Source organism: Callithrix jacchus, chromosome 9 (genome assembly GCF_049354715.1).
Source record: "Callithrix jacchus isolate 240 chromosome 9, calJac240_pri, whole genome shotgun sequence".
NCBI lineage: Eukaryota > Metazoa > Chordata > Mammalia > Primates > Cebidae > Callithrix > Callithrix jacchus.
In genome coordinates this window covers 5,001-27,417 of record NC_133510.1, presented here as the reverse complement: position 1 = coordinate 27,417, position 22,417 = coordinate 5,001, and the positions used below count along the sequence as shown (strand labels likewise).

The following is a 22,417-nucleotide window of genomic DNA, read 5'->3' as shown; positions in this document are numbered from 1 at the left end:
AACTGTCATGGCACTGGTGGCAAATGTAGGAGTGAGGATGAGCAGAGGTCACTCTGGTCATCATCTTGGTTTCAGTGGGTCTTGGACTGGCTTCTTTACTGCAGCCTGTTTTACTGACAAGGTCTCTGTGACCTGTATCCTGTGCTGCCCTCCTGTCTCATCCTGTGACTCAGAATGCCTTCACTGCCTGGAAATGAAACCCAGTAGGTCTCAGCCTCCTTTTACGCATCTCCTATTCAAGATGGAGCCGCTGTGGTTCACACCCCTCTGGCAGCTGGGCTCCCCGGGATCTCCTGAGGTTCTGTCCCCTCCGTGCCTAGCTCCTGGGTCCCTCCACCATCGCTGTCTTCCTGAGCCACCTGCCTCTGAGTTTCTTCATCAGCAAGAAGAGGAATCACTTTCAGGTTCGGCTTTTGGGGGAAAAGACGGACCAGGCAGGAAGTAGGGAGGAAGACACAGGCCCTGGTGTGGGCGATGGGGAGGGCAGAGCTGAGTGGGATCCGGTGGGTCTGGCTTTGTTCTTGTCTCTGCGAGTTGCCCATCGTGCAGACCTGCCCCTCTCCTTCCCCGTCGCATCGGACGGCGGCTCTTCCCTCCAGTGTTCAGACCCCAGGCCCCGGGTCAGATCAATGCCTTTTTCTCCCGCACCCCATCAGTCAGCAGATTTGCTTGGCGTCATCTGAAAAATGCATCCAGCAGCAAAGCCCTGGCTCACTCCTTACTTCCGCCCCAGCCTCTCTCCACTTTCAGCCACAGGAGACCTGTGTGAGCTGAATTCATCACAACCTCCTCTGCTCATACCTACAGCAGCCCCATTTTCCTCAGTCTGAGCCAAAAGCCCCACAGTGGCCCACCTGGCCCTCCGTGAGCTGCCTCATTGACTCCAGCCTCACCTTCCACCCATCTCCCTCCCTTTCCCACCTACCCCATCCTCACACCTGCCTGATGTTCACACATCTCTCCAGGCGTCTGCTTTAGCTGCTCTCCGCCTGGACCACCCTCACTCCAGAAGACCCTTGTCCCCTCCAGCACCCCCTGCAGTCAGGTCCACCTTCCTCACCATCGTTCAGCAAGGACACACCCCACCCATCCCTCTCCTTTCAGCGTCTCTCTTCCTTGGCCTGTTTTGGGTTCATTTTTGCTGTTCCCCAGCACTTCCCACTTCCTAAAGGGCCCTTCAAGAAGCACCTGGCAGTGGCCAATGGCCTTGCTCTCCTTAGCCTAGAAGCTCCACGGCAGCACAGCACAGTCTTTGTGGCAGATTCAGTATCTAGTTAGTGCTCGGCATGCAGAAGGTGCTGGACCAGTGTTTGAGAACTACGGAAGAAGGGAGGGAGGGGAGAAGGGTAGGAAAGAGGAAGGGAAGAAGGGAGGGATGGGGAGAAAGGAGGGAGGGGAGGAGTGAAAAGGAGGGAGGGAAGGAAAGATAGGAAAGGGGAGGACAGATGGAGGGAAGGAAAGAGTTGAAAGAGGAAGAGAAGGAATGATGGAGGCAAGGAAGAAAGGGAGGAGGGAAGTGAAAAAAGAGGGCAGAAAGCAAGGCAGGAGAGCAGAAGAAAGGAGTAGGAAGAAAAGAAAGGTGGGAGGGAGGGAGGGAGGGAGGGAGGGGGGATAAAGGGAAGGAACTTATTTTCTCTCTAGGCCCAGCTGTCCCAATTATCTGTCATTTGGCCAGCCTCCTGCATGGCCTCCTCCGAGCACAGTGACTCATGCCTGTAATCCCAGCACTTTGGGAGTTCGAAACAGGTGGATCACCTGAGTTCAGGAGTTCTAAACCAGACTGGTCAACATGGCAAAATGCCATCCCTCTTAAAAAATACAAAGATTAGCTGAGCATCGTGGCAGGCACCTATAATCTTAGCTACTCCAGAATGTCAGGCAGGAGAATCACTCGAACCCAGGAGGCAGAGATTACAGTGAGCCAAGATCGCGCCACTGCACTCCAGGCTGGTAACAAAGCAAGACTCCATCTCAAGAAATAACAAAATACCTTCTCCAGGCAGCTGCCTTCTGATGACGCCCCTCCCCGGTTAAGCACAGACCCCGAACTCCTGCCTGACCCTAAAGTGCCAAGTGACGCCGCGCATGTACTCCTCTGGCCACACTGAGCGTCCTCTCAGTCATGCTGCTCCCTCTGCCTAGGTGTTTGCTGTCCCCTGTCTCAGAGCCTTCAATCCCTCTTCCCGGCTCCATCCCCTCATCGTCTGCCTGCCCAGCACCCACCTCCTGGCCATTTAACATGTAGCTCAGGTTGTAATCCCAGTACTTTAGGAGGCCAGGGGCAGAGGGTCACTTGAGCCCAAGAGCTTGAGGCCAGCCTGGGCAACAGAGTGAGACCCCACAACTCCACCAAAAATGTAAAAGGAAGAAAGATGTAGCTCAGGCATTACCCACCTCCAGGTAGCCTTCCTGATGGTGCCATACCCAGGTGGGCTCAGGGGCAGCCTCTGTTCTCTGGGCACCGGAAGCCTCCTTTCTGTGGCAGTGGTCCTGGGTCAGCTCCTGCAGGAATCCAGGCACAGGATGATGGTGGATGGATCAGGACTGAGGGTCAGAGATGCGGAGAGGCAGACAGCTTTGGGAAGCAGTAGGAAGGATCAGCAGGATTTGCTGCACGGTGACTGTCAGGGTGCAGGGGAGAATTCCGGACCAGCTATGTCTTCATCTCTCTCTTCCCTCCAATCCCAGGAGAGCAAACGAGGCAGAAGGACTTGTGGGCCCGATTCACCAGCTCTATCCTCAGGAACTCGAGGACCATCAAGTTCCATGGCTGGGAGGGAGCCTTTCTGGACAGAGTCCTGGGCATCTGAGGCCAGGATCTGTGTACCTTGTGGATCTCTGGCCTCCTCTTCTTTATGTCGCTGGTGTCTTTCCAAGCGTCTACATTTCTGGTCATGTCACTCTAGTCTCTATGGTGATCAGGACTGGGGAAGGAGTGTGGGGCTCAGGAGGTGAGGTAGGTGGAGCCTCCCTGATCCTACCACCCTGTCCGTCAAAACCCACACATTCTGGATCCTGTTCTCACCGGGTTTCTGCTATCTTCTGCGTGAATGAATTAATTCCATCATTCTGGTGAAGGTGACAGCGTCCGTTGAGGTCTGCTCTTCTGAGAGATCCAGGCTTCCACTGATGTGGGGAGGAGAGTTCGGGTGCAGACAGGCTGCAGAGATAGAATCCAGGGTATGAGTGGCTTTTTTGCTGCTGGCCAACAAATGTCCATAGCCACCCTGTCACTGACGTGATTCTTGTTCTGCCGTTGTCATTTATTTCTGATTGCTGTCAGAACACTCTTCCTAAAGCACAGCTTTCTGAAGAATTTAAACATGTTGATGCATAGGCAAGGCACAGTGACTCACACCTGACATCCGAGCTCTTTGGGAGGCTGAGGTGCCTTGAACCCAGTTGGTGGAGGTTGCAGTGGCCCCAGATTGTGCCACTTCACTCCAGCCTGGGTGACGGAGCAAGACTTTGTGTCAAAAACCAAACCAAACAAAACAAAAGGATCACAAATGGGACCAATACCTAGGGCCCTCCCATGCTGCTCTCTTCAGGAGTCCCCAGGCTCAGCCCTCATGTCTATCACCTTCACAGAGAGGCCTTTCCTGACCACCTTCATCACCACCTGAGCACCCCTGCTTGTGCTAGTGCACTCTAACCTGCACCCAATTTCTCTTTACTTTTTTATTTTTGAAGACAGAGTCTTGCTCTGTTCCCCAGGCTGGAGTGCAGTGACACAATGTCGGCTCACTGCAACCTCCACCTCCCAAGTTCAAACATCCTCCCACCTCACCCTCCTGAGTAGCTAGGATTACAGGCAGCTGCCACCACACCTAGGTAATTTTCTTTTTTGTACCTTTAGTAGAGATGGCATTTCACCATGTCGGCCAGGCTGGTCTCGAACTCCTAACCTCAAGGGATCCATCCTCCTCAGCCTCCCAAAGTGCTGGGATTACAGATGGGAGCCACCGCACCTGGCCATACCTGCTTTAGTTTTTATTCTTCATAGCACTCTCCACCTGATGTGCTGTCTGTGTTAATGGTTTGTTTATGGATCGCCTGTCTCTTTCCCCCTCATTAGAATGATGGATCCATTAAGAGAGCAGCAACTTTGTTTTGCTCATTGCTGTTTCCCCAGAGCCCGGAGCCCTGTCAGGTATATGATAACCAGGCAGTAGTTATTCATAGAATGAATGAATGTAAGAATGAATAAATGGCCGGGTGCTGTGGATCACGCCTGTACTCCTAGCACTTTGGGAGGCCGAGGTGGGTGGATTGCTTGAGGTCAGGGATTCGAGACCTGCCTGGACAACATGGTGAAACCCCATCTCTACTAAAAATAAAAAAAGTTAGCTAGGAATACTGATGCACGCCTGTAATCCCAGCTACTCAGGAGGCTGAGACAGGAGAATCGCCTGTACCCAGGAGGTGAAGGTTACATTGAGTCAAGACCATGTCACTGCACTGTAGCCTGGCAGAAAGAGACTGTCTCAGAAATAAATGAAAATAATTTTTAAAAAGAATGAATGAAAGACCAGAAGGCCTAGATAGAAGGAATATGTTACAGTAATTAATAGTGCACAAGGGAAATTACAGTGAATGAGAATTTATTTGAATATTTCAAGATAGCTAGAAGAGAAGAATTTTTTTGTTCCCAAAACAAAAGATAAATATTTGAGGTGATGACTGTCTCAGTTACCCCGATTTGATCATTACATATTGTCTACAGCTTGGGTCCCCAACCCTCCTGGCCACGGATATGTACCAGTAGCCTGTTTTTGTTTTTCTTTTTTTTTTCTCTCTCTCTCTCTTTGAGACAGAGTCTCAGTCTGTGCAGCGGTGCTATCTCAGGTAAATGTAACTTCCATCTCCGAGGCTCAAGTAATTCTTCCACCTCAGCCTCCTGAGTAGCTGGGATTACAGGCATATACCACCACACCTGGCTAATTTTTGTATTTTTAGTAGAGACAGGGTTTCACCATGTTGGCCAAGCTGGTCCCAAACGCCTTACTTCAGGTGATTTGCCCTCCTCATTCTCCCAAAGTGCTGGGATTGCAAGTGTGAGCCATTGCACCCGGGATTTTTTTTTTTTTTAATTTGACAGGGAGTTTTGCTCTTGTTGCCCAGGCTGGAATGCAATGGCATGATCTTGACTCTCTGCAACCTCTGTCTCCCAGATTCAAGCCAGTTTCCTGCCTCAGACTCCCAAGTAGCTGTGATTACAGGTATGAGCCACCATGCCAGGCTAATTTTTGTATTTCTAGTAGAGACAGGGTGTCTCTATGTTGGTCAGGTTGGTCTCGAACTCCCAACCTCAGGTGATCCACCTGCCTCAGTCTCCCAATGTGCTGGGATTACAGGCACGAGCCACCATGCCCATCTCACCTGTTAGAAACTGGGCAGGCAGCACAGCAGGTGAGCAGCGAACGGGCTAGGGAGGCTTTATCTGTGTTCACAGCCGCTCCTTATTTCTGGCATCACCACCTGAGCTCCAGCTTCTGTCAGATCAGTGGCATTGTTAGAGTCTCATAGGAATGCAAACCCTACCATAAGCAGCACATGCGAGGGAGCTGGACTGCGTGCCCCTTATGAGAATCCAATGCCTGTTTATCTGTCAATGTCTCCCGTCACCTTCAGAAGGGATGCTCTAGTTTCAGGAAAACAAGCTCAGGGCTCCCACTAATTTTATGTTACGGTGAGTTGTGTAAATATTTCATTATATATTACACTGTAATAATAACAGAAGTGGGCCGGGCACAGTGGCACATGCCTGTTATCCTATCCTTTTGGGAGGCTGAAGCAGTCGGATCACCTGATGTCGGGGGTTCAAGAGCAGCCTGGCCAACATGGTGAAACACCGTCTCTGCTAAAGGTACAAAAACTGGCATGGTGGCAGGAACCTGTCATCCCAGCTACTTGGGAGGCTGAGGCAGGAGCATTGCTTGAACCCAGGAGCGGAGGTTGCAGTGAGCCACAATCATAGCATTTTGGGAGGCTGAAGTGGGCGGATCACCTGAAGTCAGCAGTTCGAGAACAGCCTGGCCCACAGGTGAAACCTCGCCTGTAATAAAAATACATAAATTAGCTAGGTGTGGTGGTAGGAGACTATAAGCTGACTTACTCGGGAGGCTGAGGCAAAAGAATTGCTTGAACCGAGGAGGTGGAGGTTGCAGTGAGCCAAGATCATGTCCCTGGACTCCAGCCTGGGCAATATATGAAGATTCTGGTTTTGTTTTTGTTTTTTAAAAGGCAAGCCAGTTACAATGGCTTATACCTATAATTCCAGAATTTTGGAGGCCAAGATGGAAAGATCACTTGAGGCTAGGAGTTCCAGGTAAACCTGGGCAACATAGCATGACCCCATCTTTACAAAACATTTTTTAAAAATTGGGCACAGTGGCATGTGCCCATAGTCTCAGCTACTCAGGAGGCTGAGGCAAGAGGATTGCTGCATCCCAGGAACTGGAGGCTGCAGTGAGCCATGCTTGTGCCACTGCACTCCAGCCTGGGTGACAGAGTGAGACCCTGCCTCTTAAAAAAAAAGAATTCAGAGTATAGAAAAGTATGAATTGTAAGTTCAAGCATTGCACGTCCCACATTTCCTTCAGAAGTGTGGATGCGTGCCCCAAGAACTCTGCATTCATTTCCCAGCGCTGCCTTAACAAAGTACCCTAAACTGTGTGGCTTCAACCACAGAGATTTATTCTCACAGTTCTGGATACCAGGAGTCTGAAATCAAGGGATTTTTTATTGTTTGTTTGTTTGTTTTTTCTCTGAAGGCTGTGAGGGAGGTCCGTCCCAGGTCTCGCTCATGGATTCTCAGAGCCTCCAGAGTTCCTTGGCTTGCAGGTGGTCTTCTGTCTCTGTCTTGAAACTGTCTTCCCTTTGTAGGTGTCTTTGTCCGCACATCCCCTTTTTATAAGGACACCAGGCACACTGGATTAGGATTCACCCTCATTACCTCAGCTTAGCTCGATCACATGGGAAGAGGCTATTTCCAAATAAGGTCGCATCCACAGACCCTGCGGCATAGGGCTTCAGCATCTTTCGGGGAGACAGAGCACAACGCATAACACTATAGATTTGCACATATTTTTAGTTTGAGTTTCTGGGTTTTATTTTTTATTTTTTCGTGTCGGATGAGTGATGTGATGATACCGTAACAAGTTTTGAGAATGGCACATATCATAAAATAGCCTGATAACCCAATTGTCGTGCTTAGGTTTTGGTTTTTTAAAATTTTAGTTTTTCTTGAGGCAGGGTCTTGCTGCAATACTCATGCTGGAGGGCAGTGGTGCAATCATGGGTCACCGCAGCCTTAACCTCCTGGACTCCAGCGATCTTCCCACCTCAGCCTCCCAAAGAGCTAGGATTATATGAATGAGCCACCACCCCCAGCTGTTCCCTATTTTTTGTTTGTACGTTGTTCATTTTTCTGAAAAAACACACTTTTTATCTGTGCATGCTGGCTCATGCCTGTAATCCTCAGTACTTTGGGAGGCCAAGGCAGGTGGATCTCTTGAGATCAGGAGTTCAAGACCAGCCCGGCCCACATGGTGTAACGCCTTCTCTACTAAAAATACAAAAATGAGCTGGATGTGGTGGTGTGTACCTGTAATCCCAGTTACTCGGGAAGCTTAGGCAGGAGAACCGCTTGAACCCTAGAGGCAGAGGTTGCAGTGAGCCAGGTTCATACTACCGCACTCCAGACTGGGTGGCAGAGCGAGACTAACTCAAAAAAAGTGAAATATACATACATATAAGCGTGCACATGAACACACACACACACACACACACATACACCTTGGCAATTTTTTTATATATCAGCATTCACTGGTACGATGTAAATTCTATGGTAGATTTTATTTAGATTAATACAATCTAAATATTATTCTATTAAGTGCCACAACTAAAAAAAATAGGCCATGCATTTAAATGATTCAAAGTTCAAAAACTATGAAAGAGTATAGAACCGAGTCTCCCATATGGCAGCTCATGGCATATGTGTTTATGAAATCTACGTGAGGCCTGATACGGTGGCTCATGCCTGTAATCCCAGCATTTTAGGAGGCCGAGTCGGGTGGCTCACCTGAGCTTAGGAGTTTGAGAGCAGCCTGACCAACATGGTGAAACCCCATCTCTACTAAAAACACAAAAAGCAACCGGATGCGGCAGTGAGCCCATATAACCCTATCTACTTTGGAAGCTGAGGCAAAAGAAGTGCTTGAACCTGGGGGACAGAGGTTGCGGTTAGCCAAGATCATGCAACTTCACTTCAGCCTGGGCAACGGAGCGAGACTCCATCTCAAAAAAGAAAAAAAAATCTAAATAAATTAACATTTAAGACAATGAAAGATTTGGTTCTTTGCGTGGGCCACATTTCAAGTGCTCCACAGCTGCAGATGGCCCGGAAATATGGTCTTTATTTCAAAAAGTTCTATCGGTTGGTGTTGGTGCAGCCTTAAAGCCGCTCTCCCACCCCTCCTCGAAGCCAACCACTGTTACGGTTCCTTTGGTGATTCTTTTCCGAGATGATCTATGCACACAATCAGCACGTGGAGTTAATATATTTACCTAATAAAATCAGCATCTCCCGTGTAGTGCAAATGACCATGTAATAGTCCATGGAATGGAATGTATTCAGCTAGTTTCATAATGAAGTGCTCTTGAGTTTTTCCCAGGTTTCCTGTTAAAATTATTCTGTCGAGAACACCATTCTCTCACAGAGTACATTTTTAACAGTGGAATTCCCTGGCCAGAATGTTTATATGTTTTTCTCATTTCTTTTCTATTTTCTTTCTTTTTTTTTCTTTTCTTTTCTTTCTTTCCCTCTCACTATTCCCTCTTCCTACTTTTTTCTTCCCTTTCCCCCTCTCATCCTCCTCTTTTTTCTCTCCCCCACTTTTTCTTTTACAAGGTCTTCTATTTAATGGCATAATCCTAATTCACTGCAGCCTTGAACCCCTGGGCCCAAGCGATCCTCTTTCCTCAGCCTCCCAAGTAGCAGAGACTAAAACCTGTGCCCCCATGCCTTTCTATATTTTTATTTTCTTTTTAGTGGAGATCGGTCTTACTATATTGTTCAGGGTCGTTTTCATCTATGTAGGTGCTTTTCAAGAGATCTTACCAAAAGGTACCTGGATAGAGCTTAGTCACTTGAAGCTCTTGTCCTTGTGTTGAAATTTTGTGTCTGCCTCCTCCATCCCGGGGAGATTTAAAACTTCTATCCCCTTTTCAGGCAGATCAGTGACTTCAAAAAGTGTACGAATGTTGTGAGGCAAGGCGGAAGGATCACATGAAGTCAGGAATTTGGGCCCAGGCTGGCCAGGAAGGTGAAACCCTGCCTCTACCAAAAATACAAAACTTACATGAGCGTGGTGGTGCACGCATGTAGGCCCATCTCAGGAGGCTGAGGCATGCGAATTGTTTGAATCTGGAAAGCGGATGTTGCAGTGAGTCGAGATCGTGCCGCCGTACTCCAGCCAGATACAAATAGCAGCTTTAGACTTGATCTCGCCAGGTATGACCACTGGGCAGGTTCAGCATAGGATCACCGATTCTGCCTCAGTTTTCAGTGTCTTCTCTGGGGCCTGGAGTATAGCATCTGAAGCCGAGCTGGATGTCTTGCTGCATAAATACTCTCTCCACTTCCACCTTTTGCCATCAGCCTGGGTGAAGACTCATGTCAGGGGAGAGCCGTCGTCCTCCTACAGCCCCACCTGTCTGATGGCTGAGACTTCTGCCTCATTACCAGAACTCCCAGGGGCCCTTGAACGTCTTGTTATTTGCTACATATGCACGCACAGATTGCCCGTACCTCCCCCTCAGACCTTCCTGCCACTCTCTATAGAGCTGTCTGAAGCCTCAAAATGTTTATTTGCCTTTGGAGAAATTCTACTTCCATCTGCCCCAGACTCATCAAAATTACAGTAACAGCCAGCACTCCAACTTTCTGGATCCTGTTCCAGCAGAGAGGAAGTCTGTTCTTCAAGTCCTCTTTGTAACCACATTTAAGATGAGGAAACTGAGGCAGATGAGCTCATGAATACAAAGTGCCAGAGCTTGGGTTCAACCTCGAATCCCTGGGCCCAGGGGTTCGAGGCTCGTGTTCAACCTTAGAGTTTGTGGGATTTAAGGTTGATGTTGGAAGCGTTCTGTTTGGCACCCCCTACCCTGGTGTGTGGGGGTTGTGTCCTGGGTTGCCTGCAGAGCCCCAGTTTATGCCTGCTGACCTGACGCATTTGTGACTAGCGTTGTCTTTAACGGCAAAACGTCGTGGTTTGGGAGAGAAATTCTGTGCTCACCCAGTTCACCCGCACCCTGAGGAAGCTCTGACACCACCGCACAGCTTCTGATACATACTGGAGAAAGCCAGCGCTAGGAGGTGCCCGTCAGCAGGAAGAGCTGCAAGCATCTACATCCACATGTAGACATATCTGTACACATACATTCATATACACACATCCATATATATACATGTCTTTACATCCACACACACGTCTGTACACCCACACATTCATACACATGTCTACATATAGACACCTTCATGTACACATCACTGTACACACAATCCATATCCACACATTCATGCACACCTATCTGTGTATTTTGGTATAGCTGTATACATACACATCTACACACATCCATGTACAGATAAATCTGTACACAGATGCATACACATTCGTCCACACACATCTGCACATACGTCGGTGGGGATCAGGGAAATACAGCATTAAGTAGTGACGGTCTGATAATAGTATTGTTTTGACATCTTTTGGGTGAACTGACTAGCTAGTGGCTATCAGAGGGGTGTGTGAGGTGTGTCTGCAGGTTGGCAGGGCCATCAAACGCGGTATTTGTAGTTGCTCGTGGCTTTCCTAGAGGATCTCTCACGTGGAGCCTTGGAGTGTAGTGAGCTGTTCCTGTGGCCCGCCCGCCAATGTCTGCACCAGTGACCAACAAAATTCTGGCTTCACGGGCCTCAAGGACTTTGGATTGTACAGTAAAAAACGCTATATGCCATCATCGGACGTGTCTGGTCTGCAAGTGGAGATCCGTTGCCAGTGGCGGGATGGGAGCTGGAAGAGCCAGGAGGATGTTGCTGTCAGACAGATTCAATAACCAGGGCTGGAGCTGGTGTGCAGCGTAGGTGGCAGATGAGGTTGACTCTAGTCACATTCCATAGCGACGGTCGACTGAGTTCCTGATGGATCCAATGAGGGGGTTGTCAAGGAGAGAAGAGGAGTCCTCTGTGTTTATAACACAGGTTTCTAATTTTGAGAAATCCGGAGTTTAAAAAATTGGGGAAGGCCTGGGCATAGTGGTTCACACCTGTAATCTCAGCACTTTGGGTGGCCAAGGTGGGCGGATCACTTGGGCTCAGGAGTTTGAGATCAGCCTCGCCAACGTGGTAAAACCCCGTCTCTACTAAAAATACAAAAATTAGCTGGGCACTGTGGTGTGCGTCTGTCATCCCAGCTACTTGAAAGGCTGATGCAGGAGAATCATTTGAACCCGGGAGGCGAAAGTTGCAATGTACCTGGATCCTGCCACTGCATTCCAGCCTGGGTGACAGAGTGAGACTCCGTCTCAAGAAAAATTAAAAATTGCGGAAGAATCGGCATAGAAAGCCATTAGCCGGGCTATCTCCTGCCCTCTCTCTGGTCCCAGCTTGAGTGATCATGGCTGGGCTTGCCGGCCAAGCCTGTCATTTCAGATGACACCAAGGCCTTTTCAGGGCTAGAGAGACCTGCTGCCACCCATGGTCGGCAAGGCTGAGTGGTTTTAGGCACAGCTGGAGATGAAACTGGTGATGGGGGCAGCCCTGTCATCTTTACAGGGAACCTCACACAGCAGGTGGGCAGCAAGCTGGCCTCTCCACATCGCTGAGCCATCTGCTGAGTGACCAGGCCCATGTGACAGGTAGGAGATGCAACTCCCTGTGCCCTGTCTCCTCCATGACCAGGCTAGGGTGTGGGCCAAATGCCTCCTGATGGTCTTCATCACTTCAGTTTCTCAATATCAACATCCCATCTAAGGACAGACTCAGGCTCAGTGTGAGCCCCCAGAACTTCCCACAACCTCCAGCTGTCCCCACAAACCATAAAATAGCAGATTTTGGGTTGTTCTTATTCTCACCCACTATAAGAAACATATGTAAAACTTTGGCGTAAAATACACGGGGCATTTAAAACACACGCACAGGCTTAGCAGATGCTGGCACTGTGCCAGAGCCAGGGCGGTGACACCAGGGTGTGCCGCTTATGTTTTCTGAAAGATTCTAAGGTAAGGACAGGAGCCGGGGCTGGGGGCACTCGGAGCGGTGGCTGTTGACCACCTCACGTGGGTGTTTGGGAGTCATAACAGCTGGCCCATTTCCACCTGTCTGTTCTGGATGACCTTCAGTGTTGCAGACGCAGAAGCTTCAGAAGGTGAAATTTATTTAACGACCCATGATGTGTAGTTAATTCTTTTGTCATCTGTCCTATTTGATTTTGTTTCATTCTACTTCTTTTTTTTTTTTTTTTTTTTTTGAGACAGAATCTCACAGTGTTGCTCGGACTGGATGCAATGGTGCAATCTTGGCTCACCGCAGCCTCTGCCTCCTGGGTTCAAACGGTTCTCCTGCCTCAGCCTCCCAAGTAGCTGGGATTACAGGTGCCTCCTGCCATACTTGGTTATTTATTTATTTATTTGTATTTTTGTAGAGGCAGTGTTTTACTATGTTGGCCTGGCTAGTCTGAAACTCCTGACCTCAGGAAATCTGCCTGCCTTGGCCTTCCAAAGTGCTGGAATTACAGGAATGAGTCACTCTGCCCGGCCTCATTCTACTTTATCCTTGGGCCAAGCACAGTGTCCCACACCTATAATCCCAGAACTTTGGGAATCCAAGGCAAGAGAATTGCTTGAGCCCAGGAGTTCAAGACCAGCCTGGGAAACATACTGAGACCCCTGTTTCTACAGAAAAAAAAAATGATGTGTATATATATATATGCACGTGCACACACACACACACAAGTTAGCCAAGGAGGTGGCACATGTCTGTAGTACCAGCTACTTGGGAGGCTGAGGTGAAAGGATCGATTGAGTCTTGGAGGTCAAGGCTGCAGCGAGCCACGATCAGGCCTGTCTGTGGGCTGTTGTGCAGGGCACAGGTGTTGACTCTTCAAGGATCCCCCAATCCCAAGGACCCTGGGGTATTCCCGAGTCCTTTTTTTGCCTGGGGCTGGGGGTGTCGGTCCCTGAGGGCTGACCCTTTCATTTGCCTGCTCTCTATCCCTGCAGCACCGATGGAAAGGAAGGAGGCTGGATGATGATTGGCTGCCCCGGATGCCAAGCTGTTCGTGTCAGGACTGTCAGGGCTGCATGCCCTTGGCCTGCTGCAGCAGCGGGGCTGGCTGAGGACCAACTCCCTGAGGATCCCGTATGGCCTCCCGGGTAAGGCACTGCATGCCTGGCTGCGGGGAAGGTGGAGGTGGCAGGGCCTTCCCCGGTTCCTGTGGCTGTGGCTCTGTGAGCTAAAATACGCTGTCACCACAGGATTTTCCATCAGTCATTCTGTGAGCTCTGAGTAGGACTTAGTACCTGCTCATTAGGAAAAAAAGAAAAAAAAGGTGTGTCTGTTTAGGCGACATTCATTCATCTCTTAAGACCTCCCCACGGACAGGTTTTAACGGAGTGACGGGTGAAGCAGACCACATGGCTGGGAGAACACGGCAGAGGCCAGGCTGGGCTTGGGCCTCCTCCTCTTGGAGCCCTGGTGGAGGGCCGCCTGGCAGAGGAGGGTAGGGGTTCTTTGATCGATCCTCACAGCTCAGGCAAAGCAGCCAGCGCACCAGTGCAGCACTGGCCAGAGGCTGCAGACAGAGAGCGGCTCAGACGGCGCCTACAGGCCGGGGCCGGGCCGCACACTCCACTGCACACAGATCCTGGCTTTCAGTCACAAGGCGGGTGCCCCGGCCAGGTGGGATGTCCAGAGAGAGCACCTGAGTCTGGCAAGTGGCGATCTGAGTACCCTGAGCTCATCCCCAGAGATGAACTTGCTTCCAATAGCATAGCCATATAGGAATGAATCCAGGGCTGGCACTTCAGCTTCAGTCTTATGCCTATTCATCTAGGGTTGCTTCAGCCCTGGAGGCAGAGGTTGCAATGAGTCAAGAATGTGCCACCGTACTCCAGCCTGGGCAACAGAGTGAGATCTTATCTCTAAAATAAACAAATAATAAGTTAAAAAAAAAAAAAGCCAGTCACAGTGGCTCACGCTTGTAATTCCAGCACTTTGGGATGCTGAGGCAGGCGGATCACGAGGTCAGGAGTTCAAGACCAGCCTGGCCAACATGGTGAAAGCCTATCTCTATTAAAATACCAAAATTAGCCAGGCATAGTGGCAGCTGCCTTGTTCCAACTGCCCTCCTGGCAGGACTAGGTACTTCTGACCTCTCCACCATCCGGGGCTAAGACCTTGCCCAATGTCAGGGTTGGCGTCCCTCTGATTGGCTGTTGAATGTCACCTCCATAGCCTCTCTTCTGTGCCAGAGTCCCATGGCCACCCACAGGGCAGTGAATTTGAAAAAGTGCTCAGGACTCTGCACACTATGCTGTTCACAGCTGTCATTGACTACAGTGAGAGAGGAGGCAGGAGTGTTGGCACAGGGAAGGGGGCCGGGCGGAGTGTAGGATGAACCACGGCCAGCACCTAGTATCCTTTCCCAGTCCCTGTGCCTTCACATGGGATGCACTTGTCTGTCCCAGCACTATGTCACCCAGGGTGTTTGGTGTGGCTGCCTAATTGGCAGGTGCCGCTCGGCTCAGAGCACACTGTCAGACTCCTAGGAGGCAAGCAGGGGTCTGGCATAAACCACGTTTGTACAAACAGTTCAGACGCAGAGCGCCTCATATCACTCCTAGGATTGGTGGGAACCCTCCCCCAGTCCAAGTTCCCAGACAAGCTATGAGCAGGCCATGCAGAGGCAGCTCGGGTCTGCTGTGACAACTCACTAGCAATCTCCAGTGCCTGCTGCTCTATTCCTTTTCCTCCACTCCCCCCACCATCTTAGTCCCAGGAAGAGGCCCTATCTCTGAGGCCTGGGCTGGGCCTCTGAGCTGCCCAGAGGCCTCACGGTGGGTGTTGGCTGCCAGTTGCAGGGCCCCTGGCCACACTGAAGGACTCCTACCTGGATGTGATGTTGTGGCCCCTGGAGGAGGTGTGGAGGGAGTGGGCAGAGGAGGCCATGTGGTGGCTACAGGCCTGGGTGCCCAGGATGCCAGGCAACCAGGGTCCCAGGGGTATCAAGTTGACCCTGGGGGTCATGAAAGGCACCCTGGAGCTGGTGAGTGAGAGCAAGGATGAGATGTGGCTGGCAGTTGAGGACGACCGAGACAGCTCTCACTGTCCCCTCCCTTTCCAGGTGGCCCACCAGATGCCGTCCTGGGCTGAGGTTAAGTTCTCATGGGCACTGAAGAGGCCCTGCAAAGCCCTGCTTGACCTGTATGGCCTCACAGCCAGGTAACGCTGGGTTTGGGGTGTCGCATGCAGCGTTCCTGCCACGTATCAGGTGCAGTGCTGAACGCTTCAACACGCTCTGACTCACTGAGTACTTTGACCGCCCTACACAGAGGCTTCTTCACTCCTTATTTCACAGGAGAGAAAATGGGGTTTCTTCCTCACTCCAGAGAGACCTCGTGAGCACAGTCCCAGTGCAGGCAGGATTTTAGGAGCTGCTGCAGAGGAGTGCAGTGGGCAAAGCTGACCCCTGCCTTCAGGAAGCTCAGTTTTACTGAGAGACAGACACGAAGCCCAAGAAATCATCTACAGCAGAGTGTGCACAATTCCCTGCAGAAAGCCCGAGGGTCACCTCTTAAGCAGGCCATTCTGCTCTGTCACATTTCCTTGCTTTTGCTTTGTAATCATCTTTTTTTTTTAAATGGAGCCTTGCTCTGTCTCAGTTGTGTGATCTCAGCTCATTGCAACCTCTGCCTCCTATGTTCAAGTGATTCTCCTGCCTCAGCCCTCCAGGTTGCCGGGATTACAGGTGTGTGCACTACTGCACCTGGCTAATTTTTTGCGTTTTTAGTAGACAGGGTTTTGCCACTCCAGGCTGGTCTCAAACTCCTGACCTTCAGTAATGTAACCCATTTGGCCTTCTAAAGTGTTGGAATTACAGGCATGAGCCACTACTCCCGACCTGTTATGTAATCTTTTAAACACATAAAAGCCCTTCTTTCTTGCAGGCTGTGCAGAAGCCGGCTACAGGCTGGGTGTGGCCCACCGCTCATCGTTTACCACCACTGAGCCATACCTTAGGTGGCAAATGCTTGAGATGGAACATTGGTGAGACGGTGAGCTGGGGATCCTATGGTGTGGCCATGGCCAGCTTTGAGGGGAAAGTACAGTTCAAGCAAGAGCCACGGGGCCAGTGTGGAAAGAGAGCTCCAGGTGGGGGCTCCACTGCACAGAGGACTGGGAGAGGGATGTGCTTGGCCTGTTTGTTTTTGAGATGGAGTCTCATTCTCCGTCACCCAGGCTGGAGTGCCGTGGTGTGATCTCAGCTCACTGCAACCTCTCTCAAATTCAAGTGATTGTCCTGCCTCAGCCTGCCAAGTTGCTGGGATTACAAGCATTCACCATCATACCCGGCTAATTTTTGTATCTTTAGTAGAGGTGGGATTTCACTGTATTACCCAGGCTGGTCTCAGAATCCTGGGCTCCAGAGACTCGGTGCTGGGATTACGGGCATGAGCCACCGTGCCTGTCCTGTTTGAATAGCAAGGTGGTGGGGCTGATGCGACTGGGAGGTTCCAAGGCTAGGGGATGAGAGGAGGACTCTGGCTTCTGCTCTGACCTACGAAGGCTGTGATCACCCTTTCACTTCAAAAGGCCCCTTTTGTCCCTGTGTTGAGAACACGGGGGTGGTGGATAGAAATGGGGAACCCAGTGTAGAGCAGGGGCCTGGGGACCAAATATCCTTTTCCCTCACAGCCATGATGCCCACCAGGAACCGGGCTACAGGCAAGGGGGCCGCCCCTTCTTCCATGCCGGTGGCCTTGCATAGCATCTGGATTCTGGGTCTGCCTCTTCCTGGGATGTCTCTGCATCGGCTCTGTGTGCCTCAGTTTCCCCAGCTGTAGAATAGGGACCGGACCCACATCATGGGGAAAAGGCTCCACGTAATACAAGTTCCTGCTCCTGCCACCTTGCGGTCAGAATGTAGGCTGAGGAAGGGAAGAGCTCCCAGGGCGGGGCTTTGGCTTGGTCGAACAATCACCTGCCTGGTTATTCGCCTACCCGGTGAGTGGAATCTCGTTGGGATACCAAAAAATGGATTTAAATTGCAGTGAGGGTGTTGAAGCTGCTTCCCGCCCCCAGCTGCAGGGCCTCTGGGCTCCCTAAAAGGTAAGCGAGTTCACCTGCCCGTCCCCCTCAGTGGCCCATCAACAACAGAGCGTGCAATATTTCTCTTCCCACTCCACCCCGACATGAGCCGAGATCTCCCCGATCATTCAGATCTCACAGGCTTGACCCTACTCTACATATTGAGAAAGTTCCAGTCCTCCTCTCAACTGTAGAAATTGCCTAGACCTGTCCGTCAGGCACACTGGCTTATGCCTGTAATCTCAGCACTTTGGGCAGATCACTTGAGGTCGGGAGTTCGAGACCAGCGTAGCCAACATGGTGAAACACTGACTCTACTAAAAATTTAAAAATCAGTCAGGCATGGCAGTGAGCGCATGTAGTTCTAGCTACTCTGGAGGCTGAGAAAGGAGAATCACTTAAACCCAGGAGGCAGAGGTAGCTGGGAATCGAGATCGCACCACTATACTCAAGCTTGGGAAACAGAATGAGATTCTGTCTCAACAAAACAAAACAATTTCCTACACCTTCCAGCTCCTATTTTTTGCATCCACACACAGAGTCCCCATGCTGCCCAAGACCCAGGGGGCAGATCAGACATGACATAAGATATCTGTGTCATCAAAATAGGGCAGCTTGTTTCTGTCCTGGCATCACCCACCACCTCCGCTGTCATGCCAGCCTCTCTGCTCCTCCAGCTCATTATGGGATTTTCTAGAACAAGGACAGCCCTCCCCAAGATGCACCCCAATGCTCTCCATGGTAGAGCTCTTCCTGCAGACCTGTGAGCTCCCCGTCTGCAGCCAAAGAAAGCACGGCTCAGCAGCTTGTCCTGCGGGTTCCCTCTAGGAACTACTCAGTGGTGGTGACGCCGCTGCTGCCTGGGGGCGATGTGGTGTGGGGGACTGGCTACCTGATGGAGGAGAAGTTGGCGTGGCCACTCCGACACCTGTCCAGGGCCAACATGCCATCCGAGTTCTACCGGCTCAGATGCCGCCTGCTGCATGGTCTCTGGAGGAATGAGTCCTGCCCCGGGCTGTGCCACCCTACTCCCTGGGAGCCCCCCACCCTGTGGGCACAACAGCAGGGCCATGCAGGGGGAGGGACTGTGGGGGCACAGGGAAGCCTGCAGAGGCCTGTGGCATTACCGTGCTAGGCCCAGAGCCTATTGGACTTCCCAAGGTCCTATGGAACTAGGGCTGAGGCTGCACATCCTGCTTTTCTCCAGATTATATGACCTGGCCCAGCAGTGCAGCCAAGGGCGGTGCTGGGACGATGAGCTCTGGGCTCCCGAGAAGCTTGCCTGTGGCTCAGGTGAGTCTGCTAAAATCCGTGGACTCAGCTTCCTTTACTGTGAAATGCAGGTAACCACATGGCTCACTCACGTGGGTAAGGAGCATGTACGGTTCTTAATGCACGAGGGAGCCCCTCATGTCCGTGGGGGAGCCACCTTACCCAGGCTTGGCAAGTAGCGGTTTATCTGTGTGCGACTCACATGGAAGTCTACGGCTCCCTAGAAGCGTGGGTGTAGTCAGGTCTAAGCAGCACGCTGATCTTGTAAAAAAAAAAAAAAACAGCCTGGTCTTGAAGTCCTGTGCGTGTGACCATGGGCTTCTCTGTGCCCCTCAGTTCTGACAGCTGACCACGGGGCTGGTAGCGCCTCCTTTGGGATGCTGGCCCTGGCCAACAGGTGTCTGGCTGTGCACGATGGATGGTGCTTTCCCACCATGGGCACGAACACCCCCAAGGCACAGCTCAGGGGTTATACTGGCTGGACTGGTCAGACCTGTTCCTTCACAGGCCATCTCTTCCCTACCCTGAACACGGTTGGTCTGTAGCACACCAGTGTCATGTTTGAGGGAGCCGTTGGCCATCCACTTAAACGGTCAATGTTTTTTCCCCACCTGAGCAGCTTCCTTGAGATTAAATGGATGACTTGTATAATTTTATTTTTTTGAGACTAGGTCTCACTCTGTTGTCATGGTTGGAGTGCAGAGGTGCGCTTTCGGCTCCCCGCACCCTTGACCTCTTGGGTTCAAGTGATCCTCCTTCCCCAGCCTCGCAAAGTGCTGGGATGGCTTAGCACCACCGTGCCCGGCCGATGTGTGAATTTTAAGTGCACGATTCAGTGGCTTCCAGTTTATTCAGAGTTGTGCATGTCTTACCACAATTGTTTTTAAAAGCTACCAGTCTGCCTGCTGTGTCCATGGCTGTGCCTGCTCTGGACATCCGATGTAAACAGAAGGATGACTATGTGGCCTCTGAGCCAGGCTATGTTACTTAGCACAGCAGTTTTGTAGCGGGTCTGGGGACTCCATTCCTCGTTATGGCTGAATCGGGCCATAGCCCTTCAGCTCACGTCATCCTGAAGCTGGTGGGGGATCACTGGGCCTCTGGCCACCGCACCAGGGGAGGGGGACTCCTGGCCTCAGGGCAGGCTAAGCCAAGGCTTTAGGCAATGGGGTACCCAAAAGGCATCATGCTCCCACTGCGGTGGGTGGAGCTGGCTCCACTCAGCGTGCCTTTGTGGCTGCTTCTCCCCAGACCACGCCCTGGTTGCCGGGGCCCAGCACGTGGTGACTTTTGACGGCCGGGTGTGGGACCTCAGCGTCCAGTGCAGCAGCATCCTCCTGGCCCAAGACTTTGCTCACAGCACATTCTCACGGATGCTGAGTCGGACAGGCTTGGGCCTCATGGCCCTGACCTTGGAGCTGAACCATGTGACCCTCATCTACTCCAGCCTTTAGGTGAGGAGGAGAGGCCCGAGCTTCCCCTGGAGACCTATGCCTGTGGCAGGTTGCCTGGGGGATGGCACTTTCAAGCTCGTCCCCTGGCTGTCGGTCATCCCTCCTGCCCACTTCCTCCGGTCCACAGGCCTACAGGCTGTACAACTCCTCCATGCCACGGGATAGCCGTCCAGACCTCCGGCTGCCTTTTGCCATGAAAAGGAGGGAGGTCCCCAGGATTGAGCCGGCCAGTGAGGAGGGGGTCTCCATGTCCTGTGACGTGGTCACCGGCCTCTGCAGCCTGACTGTGCACCTGTGGCACCACGGTTAATCTGGGCCCTGGCAGAGTTGGCCCACCATCAAAATCCTGTTCGGGATGCACCATTCTCAGCTTCCAGTGCAACAGGTCCCCGAGCTGTAGGCAGCCACTGTGGTTGAGAGGCTGGCACCAAGGCCCAGGCTTTCTTCCCGCATCCCTTGGATATATGGCTCCAAGGTGGAGTTGGCCTTTCTGTGGTCCCTCTGCCAAAGAACACAAAGGGCAGGCCTGGATTCTGGCCACTCGTGCTGACGATGTGGAGAGGGGATAGGGGGACACATGCTGTCCTCAGTCTCTGTGCTTTGTCTCCTTCTTCTGATGAGGGTTTGGGGCCAGAGCTCTGGGAGTCTGGGGTGGAGGGATTTTACCAATCCTTCGTGTGCCTGAGGCTCATCTCTCATCCAGGACCCCTGGGGGAGGATCAGGGGCTCTCAGGATCACCTCATCTTTCCTCCTCCCCACAGGCATATCCGCTGGCCTTCTGGACACCAGCGACAACGAAGCAGGCACCGATCTGATGTTGCCGGACGGCTCTGTGGCTCACAATCTGGAGGAGCTCAGCCCGGCCTGGCAGGTGAGCAGGTTCACCTGCTTTTCTTCCCTCTAGCTGAGTGTCTTGAGGGCCGCTCACTGTAGAGTCCCAGGAGCGGCAGGTGGCCTGCCGGCTCTGCAGTGGTCTTTGCGGACCCAGGGTTGGGTGGAGTCTCCCGCTAAGGCCAATGTATGTGGGGGAGCCACATGGTTCAGCTGCATGCATGAGTCTTGCGTCTGTCCCACCAGGTGGATGGTGACTGCAGGGCCACTGAGAAGCCTGAGCCGACCTGCCCAGGACAGAGCCCCGCCCACCGGGCCTTCTTCCAGGACCCCTCATCCAGCTTGGGGAACTGCTTCCGGGTGGTGAGTGTGAGCCTGTGCCCTGGAGCACAGCAAGCTCTTTCCGCAATCTACCCTGGGGATTGGCATGGAGCAGAGGCCTAGGCTAGAGACAGTGACTGGGGGGCTCTGATTTCAGATGGAGCCTGCACCATTCCTTAGCCTTTGTGTGCAGGACTCCTGTGGCACCCGGGAGCTCCAGCCTGCCTGCAGTCTGGCAGCCACCTATATCCACCTCTGTGCCTGCAGCTTCGTGTCCCTGACCCTCCTCCACAGTGCGGTAAAGTGTCCCATCTGGCGGGCTAAGAGTCAAAACAAATCATTTAAGGCCTGATACAGCCTGGATGTGTGTCTCCTCCAAATCTCACTATTGTTAGAGGGTGTACATCCCTCATGGGTGGTTTAGCATCCTGCGTTTGGTGAAGTGTGAGTTCTTGCTCTATTTGTTCAACTGAGAGCAGTTTGTTTATAAAGAGCCTTGCCTCTCCTCTCTCTCTTTGCACACACTCCCATTTCTGCCACGATCGTAAGCTTCCCAAGGCCTCACCAGAAGGCAAGCAGATGCTGGAGCTGTGCTTGTACAGCCTGTAGAACTGTGAGTCAATTATATGTCTTATTTATGATCTACCCAGGCTGGAGCGCAGCGGCACAATCTCACCTCACTGCAACTTTCACCTCCCAGATTCAAGCAATACTCCTCCCTCAGCCTCCCAAAAATACCGGCAGGTATTTTTGTAGAGATGATGTTTTTCTAAGTTGTCCAGGCTCTGGTGATCCACCTCCCTCGGCTTCCCAAAGTGCTGGATGACAGGCGTGAGCCACCATGCCCAGCCTCACGAGGGATTTGAATGTCCACTATCGTTTAGGGAAAATGCTCAGCCTCCGTTTTTCCTCTGCTCTCCTACTTCAAAAATCATCATCCACACAAAAGATGACTTCTATGAACAAACGTGTGGGGATTCGTCTCCACTACCAGGGCGGACCTGTAATTCAGTTCTGACACTAGCTATCTTGAGATCCTTCAGCCAGCGCCGCAAACAATCGCCACAGCCAAAGCCCCACTAAAAGGGCATAAACGTCAGTATCAACAAGAGGAGTGGACTTCCAAGGGCTACAGATGCCAGAATTCGTGGCTGCCATCCGTAGACATTT

General features: G+C 51.7%; 1 protein-coding gene and 1 pseudogene across 1 annotated transcript in view; one reads left to right on the top strand and one right to left on the bottom strand.

Annotated features, from left to right (window-relative positions):
* Window positions 1-6,278: 6,278 nt before the first annotated feature.
* LOC144577741 (uncharacterized) overlaps window positions 6,279-22,417 on the top strand; it is an 18,032-nt gene continuing 1,893 nt past the window's right edge. Inside the window, exons 1-5 of the mRNA XM_078337922.1 lie at window positions 6,279-13,434; window positions 15,405-15,502; window positions 16,228-18,661; window positions 20,857-20,966; window positions 21,173-22,417. The exon at window positions 21,173-22,417 is cut by the window's right edge and continues 1,893 nt beyond it. Of these exons, the coding sequence (XP_078194048.1) occupies window positions 18,352-18,661; window positions 20,857-20,966; window positions 21,173-21,370 (618 nt within the window). The 5' untranslated portion in view covers window positions 6,279-13,434; window positions 15,405-15,502; window positions 16,228-18,351 and the 3' untranslated portion in view covers window positions 21,371-22,417. The remainder of the gene's footprint in view (window positions 13,435-15,404; window positions 15,503-16,227; window positions 18,662-20,856; window positions 20,967-21,172) is intronic.
* Window positions 7,131-7,228, bottom strand: LOC144577906 (small nucleolar RNA U13; annotated as a pseudogene).